The sequence below is a fragment of the Arachis duranensis genome, chromosome 4 (genome assembly GCF_000817695.3).
Source record: "Arachis duranensis cultivar V14167 chromosome 4, aradu.V14167.gnm2.J7QH, whole genome shotgun sequence".
Taxonomy (NCBI): Eukaryota; Viridiplantae; Streptophyta; class Magnoliopsida; order Fabales; family Fabaceae; genus Arachis; species Arachis duranensis.
In genome coordinates this window covers 115,509,031-115,521,977 of record NC_029775.3, presented here as the reverse complement: position 1 = coordinate 115,521,977, position 12,947 = coordinate 115,509,031, and the positions used below count along the sequence as shown (strand labels likewise).

The 12,947-nt window shown below is 31.5% G+C and overlaps 1 protein-coding gene across 1 annotated transcript; it reads left to right on the top strand.

Annotated features, from left to right (window-relative positions):
• The first annotated feature begins 8,861 nt into the window (after window positions 1-8,861).
• On the top strand, window positions 8,862-11,240 carry LOC107486310 (receptor-like protein 6). Its single transcript, XM_021141115.2, has one exon. The coding sequence runs from the start codon at window positions 8,862-8,864 to the stop codon at window positions 11,238-11,240; it is 2,379 nt and encodes a 792-aa protein (XP_020996774.2).
• The last annotated feature ends 1,707 nt before the right edge of the window (window positions 11,241-12,947 follow it).

The window sequence follows — 12,947 nt, the reverse complement described above, 5'->3', positions numbered from 1 at the left end:
ACCTACAAAACAAGCTCAAGTGACCTTAGGTATCCAAATTTTCTTGGATCCTTTCACGTTAAACCATCTCCTATGACCCAAGCCATTGTAATAAAAAATAATTTTGTAAACTTTGTCACCAATCATTCTTTCACCAAAAAAGCATTGAATGGGAAAGTGTCCATTTCGGTTGCATAGTCTTCAAAACCTTGGAGTTGCTGATTTGTTAAAGTAGGTGGGATCTTGAAACCTTGTGTCATTAGAAGATGAAGCTCTATTTTCAAAAGAAGGTTTCTCATTAGATTTGTAAAACCCCAAACCAGATTTATCAAAGAGTGGTTTTTGACTAGCCAATATTTGATTTAAATTTTCAGAACTTTGAGTAAACTTGGCTAAGTCATTTTCAAGATTTTTAATCTTTTTCAGCAACTCTTCATTCTCCTTAAAACAAGTTACATATGAAACAACAGAATGGTCACTTTCACATCTTCTAAGTTGGGCTTTTAACTGCTTATTTTCTTCAACAAGATCACAAGCAGTTTCGGCCTCCCTTAGCTTTTCCTTGAGAAAACCATTTTCAGTTTTAAGAATGATAATTTGTTGTTCAAGATCTTGGTTATCAAGTAGAAAACATCTTATTTTTTCAGAAAAGTGGTCTATCATAAGATGAAGATCTTCAGTGTTAGGGTTGTGAAAGACTACCTGATCTTTGTGATCTGCCATGAGACAAGGCTGTGACTTGGTTTCTGATTCTTCATCATTGTCTGAGTCATTTTCCAAGTCCTCTCATGAAGCCATCAGTCCCTTCTTCTTTCCTCCTTTTGACTTCTCCTCCTTCTTCAACTCGGGACAATCAGATTTGAAATGGCCCATTTCTTTGCAGTTGTAACAAGTTACTTTGCTTAGGTCTTTCTTCATTTTCCTTGAGCTGCTGCCTTTGCCTTTCCCTTTGAACTTCACCATTTTCCTGAATTTTTTGGCAAACAACACAAACTCATTTTTAGAGGAATTATCACTGGATTCATCATCCAGGGGGTTAGTTACAGAAGAAAAGGCAATTCCTTTCTTTTTTGAATCTTTTTTCAAATAAGTGTTTTCAAAAGCAAGTAAGTTTCCTCTCAAATCATCACATGTCATAGAATCTAGGCTACTGCTCTCAGAGATAATTAAAACTTTTGTTTCCCACTCTTTAGTAAGACATCTCAACACTTTTCTCACAAGTACAGAATCAGAATGTGTTATTCCCATAGCATCCAAGCCAATAATGATGGTGTTGAACCGTTCAAATAGTTCATCAATAGATTCTCCTTCCTTCATTGCAAACATTTCATACTCTCTGTTCAACATGTCTATCCGAGTCTTCTTCACAATGGTGGTTCCTCCATGAGTGATTTGCAGTTTGTCCCAGATTTCCTTTGCCGTTGTGCATCGTGATACTCGTCGGTATTCCTCGTAGCTGATAGCACAGTTGAGTAGATTTACAGCCTTGGCATTTAGCTCCACCTTCTTTCTATCTTCCTCGGTCCAGCTTCCTTCTGGTTTAAGAGTGACTACTCCTTCAGTACTTGTGTTAGTTAGAAATTGAGGACCCTCTAGGATGATCTTCCAGAGTCTGTAGTCTACTGCTTGCACAAAGATTTTCATTCTCTCCTTCCAATAGGTATAGTTTTTTCCATTGAAAAGAGGCGGTCTGTTGCTTGACTGTCCTTCTGTAAGGTTGTAGGACACCAGATCTGAGCCACTGCTTTCTGCCATCTGGATCTTTTCTCCAAGCTGCAAAGTTTGATCTCTTTGAGACTAAGCTCTGATACCAATTGATGGTTTTCAGTGGCTAAGAGAAGGGGGAGTTGAATCTTAGCCCATTTTTTTGCTCAGTAACACTTGCTGGTCTTTGAAATGACTTCAGGGAACTTTTTTATTTTTGTCTCGTCCATAGCCACGAGACTTTTATTTTTGTCTCGTCACTTGGCACGAGATATTTTTCAGTTTTAGCTCATGTGCAGTAGAAATAGAAATGGAGTAGAGAAGAGAGAAAATTACACCCAGATATATCTTGGTTCAGCTGCTAAGTGCAGTGCAGCCTACATCCAGTCTCCATCACAACAATGATGGAATTTCACTATAATCTTCTTGATTACAGACTGTAAAGTGCTAACCCAACTTACAAGGGGATTCTCGCAGAATCATGAAACACAACACAGATGTACAAAGGAACTCTAAGAACATCTATGGCCTTTTCTTTTAATTTTGCACTCTCTGCCTTTTTCCGCTCTATGGCTTTTTCATACAAACCTCACTGTTTGCCTTTTTCCATGAGACTCAAGACATGACAAAATTAAACAGAAAAATTATAAAACAGAATACATTAAAGGAGAAGAGAAATCTGTTAGCTCAGGTAGCTCTGATAACACTGTGCCTTGCACTCTCACACTTTCTCCTTACTCCAAACCGTGACTGTTCTCTCTTTTTATAGAAGAGGGAAGCCTCCACATTTGAAGCCAAAAACCAAGCCAACTTCTTCTTCTCCAAGAACAAAATCGGTTCGGCTAGAGAGAGAGAGAGAGAAGAGATAACCTATGCAAAATCCAACATGCAATTACCTCTAGTCTTTCCTTGGTCATCAATCTTCATCAATCCAAACGCTCCATCCTTGGCTTGCTCTCCAAGATGAATTTCTGGCCCTTGATGCTTCATGATGATGATAGCTTCATCTGCTCCACTTTTGCTTCCTTCCTCATGTAGCCACCCTAACTACCTTCTGTGATGAGTGAACCCAAAAGCAGAGACAAGCCAACCCAAAGATCTTCTCCTTGCTGGCCGAAATCTCCTTCAACCATTTTTGGTATGGAGAAGCCAAGATCTCATCACCATATCTTACCATAAGTGATAAGAATCTCAGCCACTACATTTTTTATGTTTTCTTGCCATCAGCTCGATGGTCTTGATGCATGTAGCTCCTTCTTTCTTCAGTGTGTAGCCATAGCCTCCATGCTTTCTCTGTGTTGATATGACCAAAGGTGAGAAGCAAGTAGAAAGAGAAGAGAGAGTAGGAAGAAAAGCAATTAATGTGTTTGAATCAATTAATTAAAATGGGTTGCTTTTACTTCCCTTTGATTGAGTAGCATGTAGCATTGATGATCACCATCATGTGAATCACACTTTCTCTCTCATTGTTCCAAGAATTGCATTAAATCTTCTCAATGAAATTTTGAGTTCCATCACATGATTAAAGAAGAGATCCGTCGGAAGCAATGAAACTTTGTTTTCGTTGCTTAATGGTTTCGGACCAATCATGCTTGCCTTCATGCAATTTTAATTTTGCGCTAGTAACAACAAAATTCATTCTAGCCCAATTTTCTCTTGATTTCGGACCAATTTTCAATGGTCTAGTAACAAGTATTTAAGTTGGGCCTGTATCACAAAAACTGACCCAAATACCAAAACAAATATTCAGTCATAGAATCAATTTAATTTTTTATATCAATGCTGAATAAATTCATACTTGGGCTTGCATCATATCATTTAATTTTCGGCCCAATATAAACCTGCATTGCAAATTTATTTTAATCAACATTTAATCCAAAATTAATTTTGTAATTAATTATATTAATAATATTTAGTCATCACAAATATTAATTTAGAGTTTTTCAAACTCATCAGATACCAATGTGCTCTTTTTTCACTCATCTGACATTTTCATTAAACATGCTACTGATTTTAGATATTACTAGATTTTGACCTGCGTGATATGCGGAGAATTTGAATTATAAATTTTACATAATATTTTTTTATTAGATTTTATAAATTTGTGTAAATAAAATAGTATATATTTATATGAAGAATTTAATCGAATAATGTAATAAATAATATAGTTGTGTATTTTTTATGTAATCATGCATTAATACATTTGAAATTGTCAAAGATTAAAATGTATTAAGTAGTAAATTTAAAAAAGTTGCTCAATATAGTATTCTACTTCATTTTTTTTTTTTTGCTTTTGGTATCTTCCTTTTTGTTGCGTTGCTACTTGTTGGTGAAGCTTGTTTTGTTTTCTTCCGATTGAATGTTTGGACTAAAATATTTGTTTGATAATATTAGAAGTTATTTAATATGTTAAGTGTTTATTGTGTTGTTATTCAATTTTTTTATACATTATAAATAAATTGATTGATAGGTAAATAGATTAGATAAATAAAAAAATTATCATAAAATAAAATGTTTCTCCAAATAAAATATGCAATATTAGAATTAAATCATTAATATAAATATTTTTTATACTATAATTTTTTTTGTAAAATTAGATCATTTAATGTGTGAAATTATAAGATCAATGCTAGATTGATTATATAGATGCTATTCTATATGGTAGTATAAACATTCTATGTTGTTGCAATAGATGACATAGAATAATTAACGAATTTTTTTATGGCATAATAAATATAAGAATAGTAACAGATTTTTTTATTTTTATTTAAAAATATTTTAAATAGAAAATAGAAGGACTACAAGGTAACTTAATTAGATAATATGTACTAATTAGTCACTTAAACTCACGTAGTATAACAGTAAAAAATTAGAAGACTAATATATGTAGAGATTATTTTAGACTCTATTTTAATATATTATTAATAGATAGGTAGATTTACATTTCACTACCTTATTCTTGAGTTGGTATTCATGAAAGTTAAGAATCAAATTATGAATGATTTTATTTTAAAATTTTTATTTTTTATAAGACGGATTTCTTACAGCTTCAATTGTATTGATTGAATACTATTAAAATACTATTATTAATATTATTAAATACTATAATAAAACGATAAAATTATTAGATAAAATACGAGTATGAATATTATTAATATTTTGATAATTAAAAAGATATTCAATTTTTTAATTTTAATTTTTATGAATCATAAAATGTATTTTTAATAATATTATTATAACTAAAAGATATTTAAAGAAAATATAAATTGTTGAAAAAAAGAAAAGTGATATATATAGACGATAAATACACTATATAACTTTTTATAAATACAATTACACAAAGAAGTAGAAAAATTAATGAATACAATCACATAATGACCTAATACATATGTTTAGCAAATTTAAAAAATAAAAATAAAAACTATGCTCATCAACCAAATTTTAATTGTGTAAAAAATTAGTAAGAATGGAGAGAGAGGAGGAGGAAGAGAAAGAGGTATGAGTTTATGTGAGGAGATAAAGAAAATGTGTGAAGTGAATATTGATTTATATAATAAATATAAGAATGAGGGATAAATATGAAAGGAGAAGAGAAGAAATTAGATTTTAATCAAATTTATATCTATTAAAAAGAATTAAAATTAATATTAAAAATAATATGTAACCTACATAAAAATAAAGTAAAAGAGCATATAAAAAGTTAAGGTTAAAAAGAATCCTAACTATAATAAGAATTCTATTATATAATATAAAGATAGAAGATAGAAAATAAAAACTTAGTAAGATAAGAATGAATCTGGAGCCACTTAAACTGATATGACATCATGTTAGAAACCTAAATTTCTAACTTTTGTGAAATCTTAAAAGCATTTGTACATTTAATTTTGGTTTCGTGTAACATTTGATAATTTTAGTAGCATCTTAAAAATTATTTTTTTTTCTTATAATGTGACCTTAGGATCAATATAAGATATGGTAATTATACACTGAATTTTTAAAGTAGTGTAACATTTCAAAAATTTAATTAAAGTAAAATTATTACATTATTGATTTACATTAAATTTTATTTCTTGTTACGTTTCATAATTTTAACGAGGGGTTTCATAATGATTTTTATAATTTTTTTTATTTTTTATTGTAGTTGAAGAAAAAAGAGTAAAAGCCTAAGAATAAATTTAGAGCCACCAAATCCTATGCGACATCATGATAGAAACTAAAAAAGTTAAGAATGAATGTGTAGAGTATTTGTATTCTGTTTTAATATATTATTAATAGATGTTTTTACTCATATGTTCATTAAAAAAAAAAATAGGTTTTGAAAAGTTTTACGATAACCTTATAGATTCTAAAAAATAAAAGGAACTAAATAAGCTCTTGAGAAAAACTTGAATAATTTTTCAAATCAGTCCGAAAAATTTTTAGTCGAACAATTTAATTCTTAAAAAATTTTAAAAACTAAATTAGTCTGTAACCTTTTTTTTAGACATCAATTTCTACGCCAAATTTAAGTAAAAAGTTAGACAAATCAATTTCGGATATTATTTATTAAAAGACATAATAATTCTTAAAATTTTTTATAAGTTTCAGATAAGTCCCTTCATATAGATAGACAATCTCACATGGGATTGATTTGCCGGCAAAATAAAAGTTAAGATACTAATTTGATGATTAAAATTTATTAATGATTAAACAATTCGACTAAAAAATTCTTAAGAACTAATTTAAAATATTATTAAAAAAAATTTGTGATGAAACTTGTACCATGTTGCTAAAGAATTAGGGTTTAGGGGTTTTAAGTTTAAAAGGTAGTAGACTTAATGGTCCATAAATCATGTCTCACGTTATAAAATTTTTATCAGGTCTGTTACATATACAAATTTTTTTGTATACAAATTCATATAAGTTGGATTAGCATTTAGCGCAAATGATTTTTTTCCCTCTTAGTTTAGATTACGTGTAAACATACGCTTCTCCCCAATTTTTGAATAGCGCAAATGGTTCTTTTCCCTCAATCAAAACCGCAATGCTCAAAATTTAAATAACGATTAAAATTTCTCAAAATCATCGCGAAAAGTGAAGGAAATTTCAAAGCTGAATTTGAAAAGAATTATGAGAAAATAAAATAAGAACATGAAGAAGAAGAAGAAGCAGCAGCAGAAGATGAAGAGAAAGAAGATGAAGAGGAGGAAGATGAAGAGTTTTGAATTATGCAGAATTTATTAGTGCAAATTCACCGAAAATTCTTAAACAATACATAAATGTCTTAATTTTACACTGAAATTTGCTACAACTACACGGAAATGTTTCATTTAATGCTGTATTTTTTTTCTTCTTTTTTTTCTTTTAGTTGAATGAACGTAAGTTCATCCTCTTCCAAGTAATTTTACAGCATTATGTGTTTCTTCTTCTTCTTTGTTTGATTTTTTTATTTTTATTCTTGTTAAGAGAGTAAAACAAGAAGAAACTTGAGAAGGTAAAATAAGAAAGAAAAGATGAATAAGAAAAAGAAGATGGTGATGATGATAATGAAAAAAAAAAGAAGAAGAAGCAGAAGATTAGGAAGGAGAAAGAAGAAGAGTTTTGAATTATACAGAACTTATCAGTACAATTCCACCAAAAGTTATTAAACAATACACATAAATGTCTTAGTTTTACACCAAAATTTGCTGTAAATACACAAAAATATTTTCTCTAATGCTACATTTTTTTCTTTTTTTTCTTATTTGTTTCTTTTTTTAGTTGAATGAATGTAAGTTCATCATCTTTCAAGTAATTTTGCAATATTATGTGTTTCTTCTTCTTCTATGTTTGATTTTTTTGTTTTTATTATTGTTAAGATAGTAAAACAAGAAGAGAGTTGAGAAGGTAAAATAAAAAAGAAAGATAAATAAGAAAAAAAGAAGAAGATGGTGATGATGATGATGATGAAAAAGAAGAAGAAGAAGAAACAGCAAAAGATAGCAGGAGAAAGATGAAGAGTTTTGAATTATGCAGAATTTATCAGTACAAATTCATCAAAAACTCTTAAACAATACACATAAATGTCTTATTTTTATATCGAAATTTGCTGCAATTATACGAAAATATTTTCTTTAATGCTGCATTTTTTTTCTTTTTCTTTTTTTCTTATTTGTTTCTTTCTTTTAGTTGAATGAATGTAAGTTCATCATCTTCCAAGTAATTTTGCAGTATTATGTGTTTCTTCTCCTTTGTTTGATTTTTTTGTTTTTATTCTTGTTAAGAGAGTAAAACAAAAAGAAGTTTGAGAAGGTAAAACAAAAAAGGAAAGATGAATAAAAAAAAAAAAAGAAGATAGTGATAATGATGGGAAAAAAAGCAGCAGCAGAAGATGAGGAAGGAGGAAGAGGAAGAGTTCTGAATTATGTAAAACTGATCAGTAGCACCATTTTTTCTTGTTTTCACCAAAACAAACGGAAATGCAATTTCACACTCTATTGAGTATGAATGTATGATCTATCGTCACTACAGCGGAATTAAGAAAAATACATATACATATCACTTTTTGCAAGTGCATAACTTAGAACGCCAAAAGCAAGGAAGTTTGTGGCGGTAAAGAAAGATATAGATAAGGCTTGAAAGATACATTGTCCCCTGTGACTTGTGAGAGATTCCTATATATGAGTAGAGAAGTCATGAAGTTGCATGTACAGTTAAGTATGAACGACGACGTCAAATGCAAAGTTGTTAGCAAAGTGAAATAGTAGTGGAAAAAAGATGGTTGTTAGAGTCTCCACCCATTTTAGAGAACGCGGACACTTTATACTTGCCTATAAAAACCGATTCAAGTGTCCCAAACATTTCATCCATTGAAACCTATTTCAATTCAACTGACAATAATGGGGTTCTTGTGTTCTCTTGCTTTCTCCATACAGTTTCTTCTCCTCTTCTCATCCTCCCTGTTCACAAACTGTTTTACTTTGAATGATTCAACTACTACTCATCATCATGAATGCCATAAACATGAAAGCAATGCCTTGCTCAGCTTTAAACAAAGCTTCTTCATAAGTAAGTATGCTTCCTACAATCCTTTCAGTTATCCTAAAACTCTTTCTTGGAATCCGTCCACAGATTGCTGCTTGTGGGATGGCATTGAATGTGATGAGCTCACAGGTCATGTCATTTCCATTGATCTCAGTAGCAGCCAACTCTATGGTTCCATGGATCCCAATAGCACCCTTTTCTCACTTGTGCATCTTCAAAGCCTTGATCTTTCTGACAATGACTTCAATCACTCGCAAATTCCAGCCAGGATAGGTCATTTGTCACAACTGAGGCATTTGCATATTTCTCAATTTAGAGAAAGTACATTGTCAGGTGAAGTCCCAACTCAAATTTCCCATTTGTCCAACTTGTTGTCCCTTGATCTAAACAGCTATGTTGACCAGCTTGATTTTCCATTTATCAACCGTTTACATCTCAAGGAATCCACTCTGCGAAGCTTAATTCAAAACTCAACAAGTCTTGAACAACTTCGCCTTAATTTTGTCACCATTTCATCATCTTTACCTCACACGCTCACAAACCTTACATCTCTGCAAAAACTCTCTTTTCGCCAATGTGAACTACATGGTGAGTTTCCTATCGGAATATTCTCTCTTGCAAACTTAACATATTTGAATTTTGCTGAAAACCAAAATCTGCAGGGCACATTACCTGCATCCATTGGAAACCTGACCAATTTAACTCACTTGATTCTTGAAGATAATAACTTTCATGGTGAAATCCCTCGCTCTCTTTTTGAATTAGAGAATCTTGTAACTTTAGATCTATTTTCTAATTTTTTCGAAGGCCGCCTAGCACTTGACATGTTTTTGAAGCTAAAGATACTTGATATTCTTGACTTGTCTGTCAATAAATTGTCCTTGTTCTCACAAAATAGGGATGTGAATGTGACAATCCTTCCTCCAATTCGATGGTTAGGATTGAGTGGGTGCAATTTAAATGGAGAAATTCCAACTTGGATAATGAATCTAACCACTTTAAATTGCTTGGTCCTTTCCAATAATGATCTTCAAGGTGAAATTCCATATTTCCTCTTCGAGTTAGAGAATCTTACAATTCTTGATCTAGCTGGTAATATGTTCGAAGGACAGATTGAGCTCGACATGCTTTCAAAGCTCCAAAAGCTTACTGTTCTTGGTTTAGGCGGAGGCAACAAATTGTCTTTTCTTGAAGGAAAGAACACTTCCAATGTAACATTTCTTTCTCAAATTGATTCTTTGGAATTAAGTTCATGCAATTTTGTTCATTTTCCCAATTTTATACAACACTTGCAAGAGTTGACTACTCTTTCCATATCAAACAACAACATAAAGACAATACCGAGTTGGTTATGGAACAAAACAACTCTTGAGAGTTTGGAAGTTTCCAACAACCTATTGATGGGAGAAATATCCCCCTCCATATGCAATCTGGAATCCCTTCTGTACCTTGATTTATCTTGCAACAACTTAGTTGGCATGATTCCATCATGTTTGGGAAGCTTTAGCCAATCCCTTCAACTTTTGAATGTCTCAGGAAACAAATTGACAGGAAATATTCCTGAAATTTATGTGAAAGGAAATGTCCTTCAGTTGATCGATTTTAGTTCTAACAAGTTGTACGGTCAATTACCAAGAGCACTTGTCAATTGCAGAATGCTAGAGTTTCTTGATGTGAGACATAACCATTTCAATGACTCATTTCCTTTCTGGTTGGGATCTCTTCCTAAGTTAAAGGTTCTTTCTTTACGTGATAATCAATTTCACGGAGCTATAATGTGTCCATTGAAATACACATTTCCCCAGCTTCGAATCATTGATCTTTCTCAAAATGGTTTCTCAACGAAATTAACATCAGAAATAATCATGTGCTTCAAATCGATGATCATATCCAACAAAAGACAACTGGATTTCAAGGACGTGATTCACAGTGACAATGCGGAAATAGATATTGATTCGCATCCATTTTCAATGTCCAACAAAGGAGTTGTCATGGATTATCCTGGGAGTCAATACCTAAATCACATGGTAGCCATTGATCTTTCATGTAACAAAATTTCGGGAGAGATTCCAGATATCATGGGAAGTTTGAATCGTCTTGTTGTGCTCAATTTGTCCAATAACATGTTTACTGGCAGCATTCCATCTTCCTTGGGAAAGCTTTCAAATCTTGAAGTGCTGGACCTTTCTCTCAATAGGTTGTCAGGGAATATTCCTCAACAACTCACAGGGCTAACCTTCTTGGATTTCTTCAATGTGTCTTTCAACAATCTCTCAGGTCCAGTACCAGAAAATGGCCAACTTTCTACCTTTGATAACAATTCATTTGAGGGAAATAAAGATTTGTGCGGGATTCAATTGTTGAAGAAATGTGAAGATCATCCTAAGCCTCCATTGCAAAAACTTGATGGTGATCAAGATTCTGAGTCAGGATCTTTCTTTGAATTTTGTTGGATGGTAATTCTAATTGGATATGTGGGTGGCCTTGTTGCTGGGTTAGCACTGGGAAATGCTTTTTCTGTAGATGTTTATAGGTTGCTGAAAAAGATCTTTTAAGTTACAAGTCTAGGTGTTGCTCTTTTCATGTGGGTAATCTTAGATTATTTTTATTTTTGTGTTTGCATTTAAAGTTATTGTGTTTCTCTTACGTAAGAGTTAGCTATATGTAAACCCAAATAAAAGTAGACATGATAAAAACAAAAATATAGTGTGTTATATATTTATTTTGCTTTTTCTATTTTTGGAATAACAAAAGCCATACTGCATACAATAATCAATTTCCTTTTGCATACTCTCTCTTATGCTTATGCAGTAGTTATGCTTATGCTTATTCAAGACAGGATGTTAAAATGTAAAAAGAAGCAATTGTTTTTTTTTTCAAAAAAACAAGTATTCATTGATATGAAAAAGATTATAAGTAGATCAATTGGGCCAACACTAACAGTACTAAATAAATGAGATTTTTTAACAAAACTAATATTACAACCAATATCCATATTCTTAATAAGAGAAGGAAAAAAAACTAATATAGAAATACAAAAAACTAAAATCTTTTCATTAAAGAAGTTACTAATAAAAACAGGAATTTTCTTCTGCTTTTCTTTCTCTTCTTTTTCAACAACACCAGAGAAGGAAGGAGAAGCAATGACGATCAATCTCTCTCTTTTTCACAGTAAGAGCACTAATTTTTCTCATAGGAATCGAATGGAGAGTAAAAAATAAAATTACAACAGCACCTGTAAATAGGGACAATAACCTCTATCAAAGGGAACACTGCGAGCACAGAACAACCCATTAAGGGAACAAAACCATAGCCTTGAAAAAAAGAGAGCAATTACCAATGAATAAGAAAGGTTAACATATCCATCTATACAGTATTCATAAACATGTTTTTTGGGTGAAGTATGTGAAGTTTAGCATAGTATGGAAAGGAATCTGTAGAATTCTGGTTCTTTTGATTGTAAAAGAAGTTTGCATCAGATGATTTTAAGAATGCACAATTAACTACAGTTAGATATGTTGAAGTAATTGGTATATTGATTTCCTCCGTTCTATATATGTTGATGGTTCACATATGACTACAAATAGGATCTTATTAACTGTAAATTATTGCATAGTCATATACTCTTGTCAACAATGCTTTTAAATTTCTTTGAGCAATTATGATTAACATCTGTTGTAAAATTTGAAGCTATTGAGATATGGAAACAGGCATAGAACAAAATTGATATGTCCCATCATATTTTACATTTATTGTCAATACAACTACACATCTCTGTTCAAAGAAATGAGTAGAGGTCGCTTTCTTGCAGTTCTAAGGCGTATTTGTTTGGATCATAGAAGAACAAAATGCTGTCACTGCCATCACAGAAGATCCCACCCAATTCATCATCACTGGCTATGTTTTGTTGTTGATCCTTTGTGACTTCCTCATCAAGTTCATCTCCACATGCATTGTTTGAGTTCTTTTCAACCAATTCCCTAAACAGCACAGAAGCCACTAGTCTTCCTGCAATAATTATTAAAAGAAAACCGTATAATGTGTTCTTCGTTTTTCTGCATTCCTCTCAATTATGTTTTATATTGAGAATTTAATGCATATAGGTCGCGTTTGGATACTCAAACATAAATACAAGTAGCTATATGTATATATTTTTTCCCTTTTGAATAAAATAGAGTTGAAGTTAAGAATTAGACTTTAGTCTACATTAAGAAAAACCTTAGCCTTGTTTTCAGAATGGTGCATCATATTGATTGATTCAT

What these genes read in the sequence shown, in the direction of transcription:
- LOC107486310 (XM_021141115.2), top strand. Translation starts at nt 8,862, where the DNA reads ATGGATCCCAATAGCACCCTTTTCTCACTTGTGCATCTTCAAAGCCTT.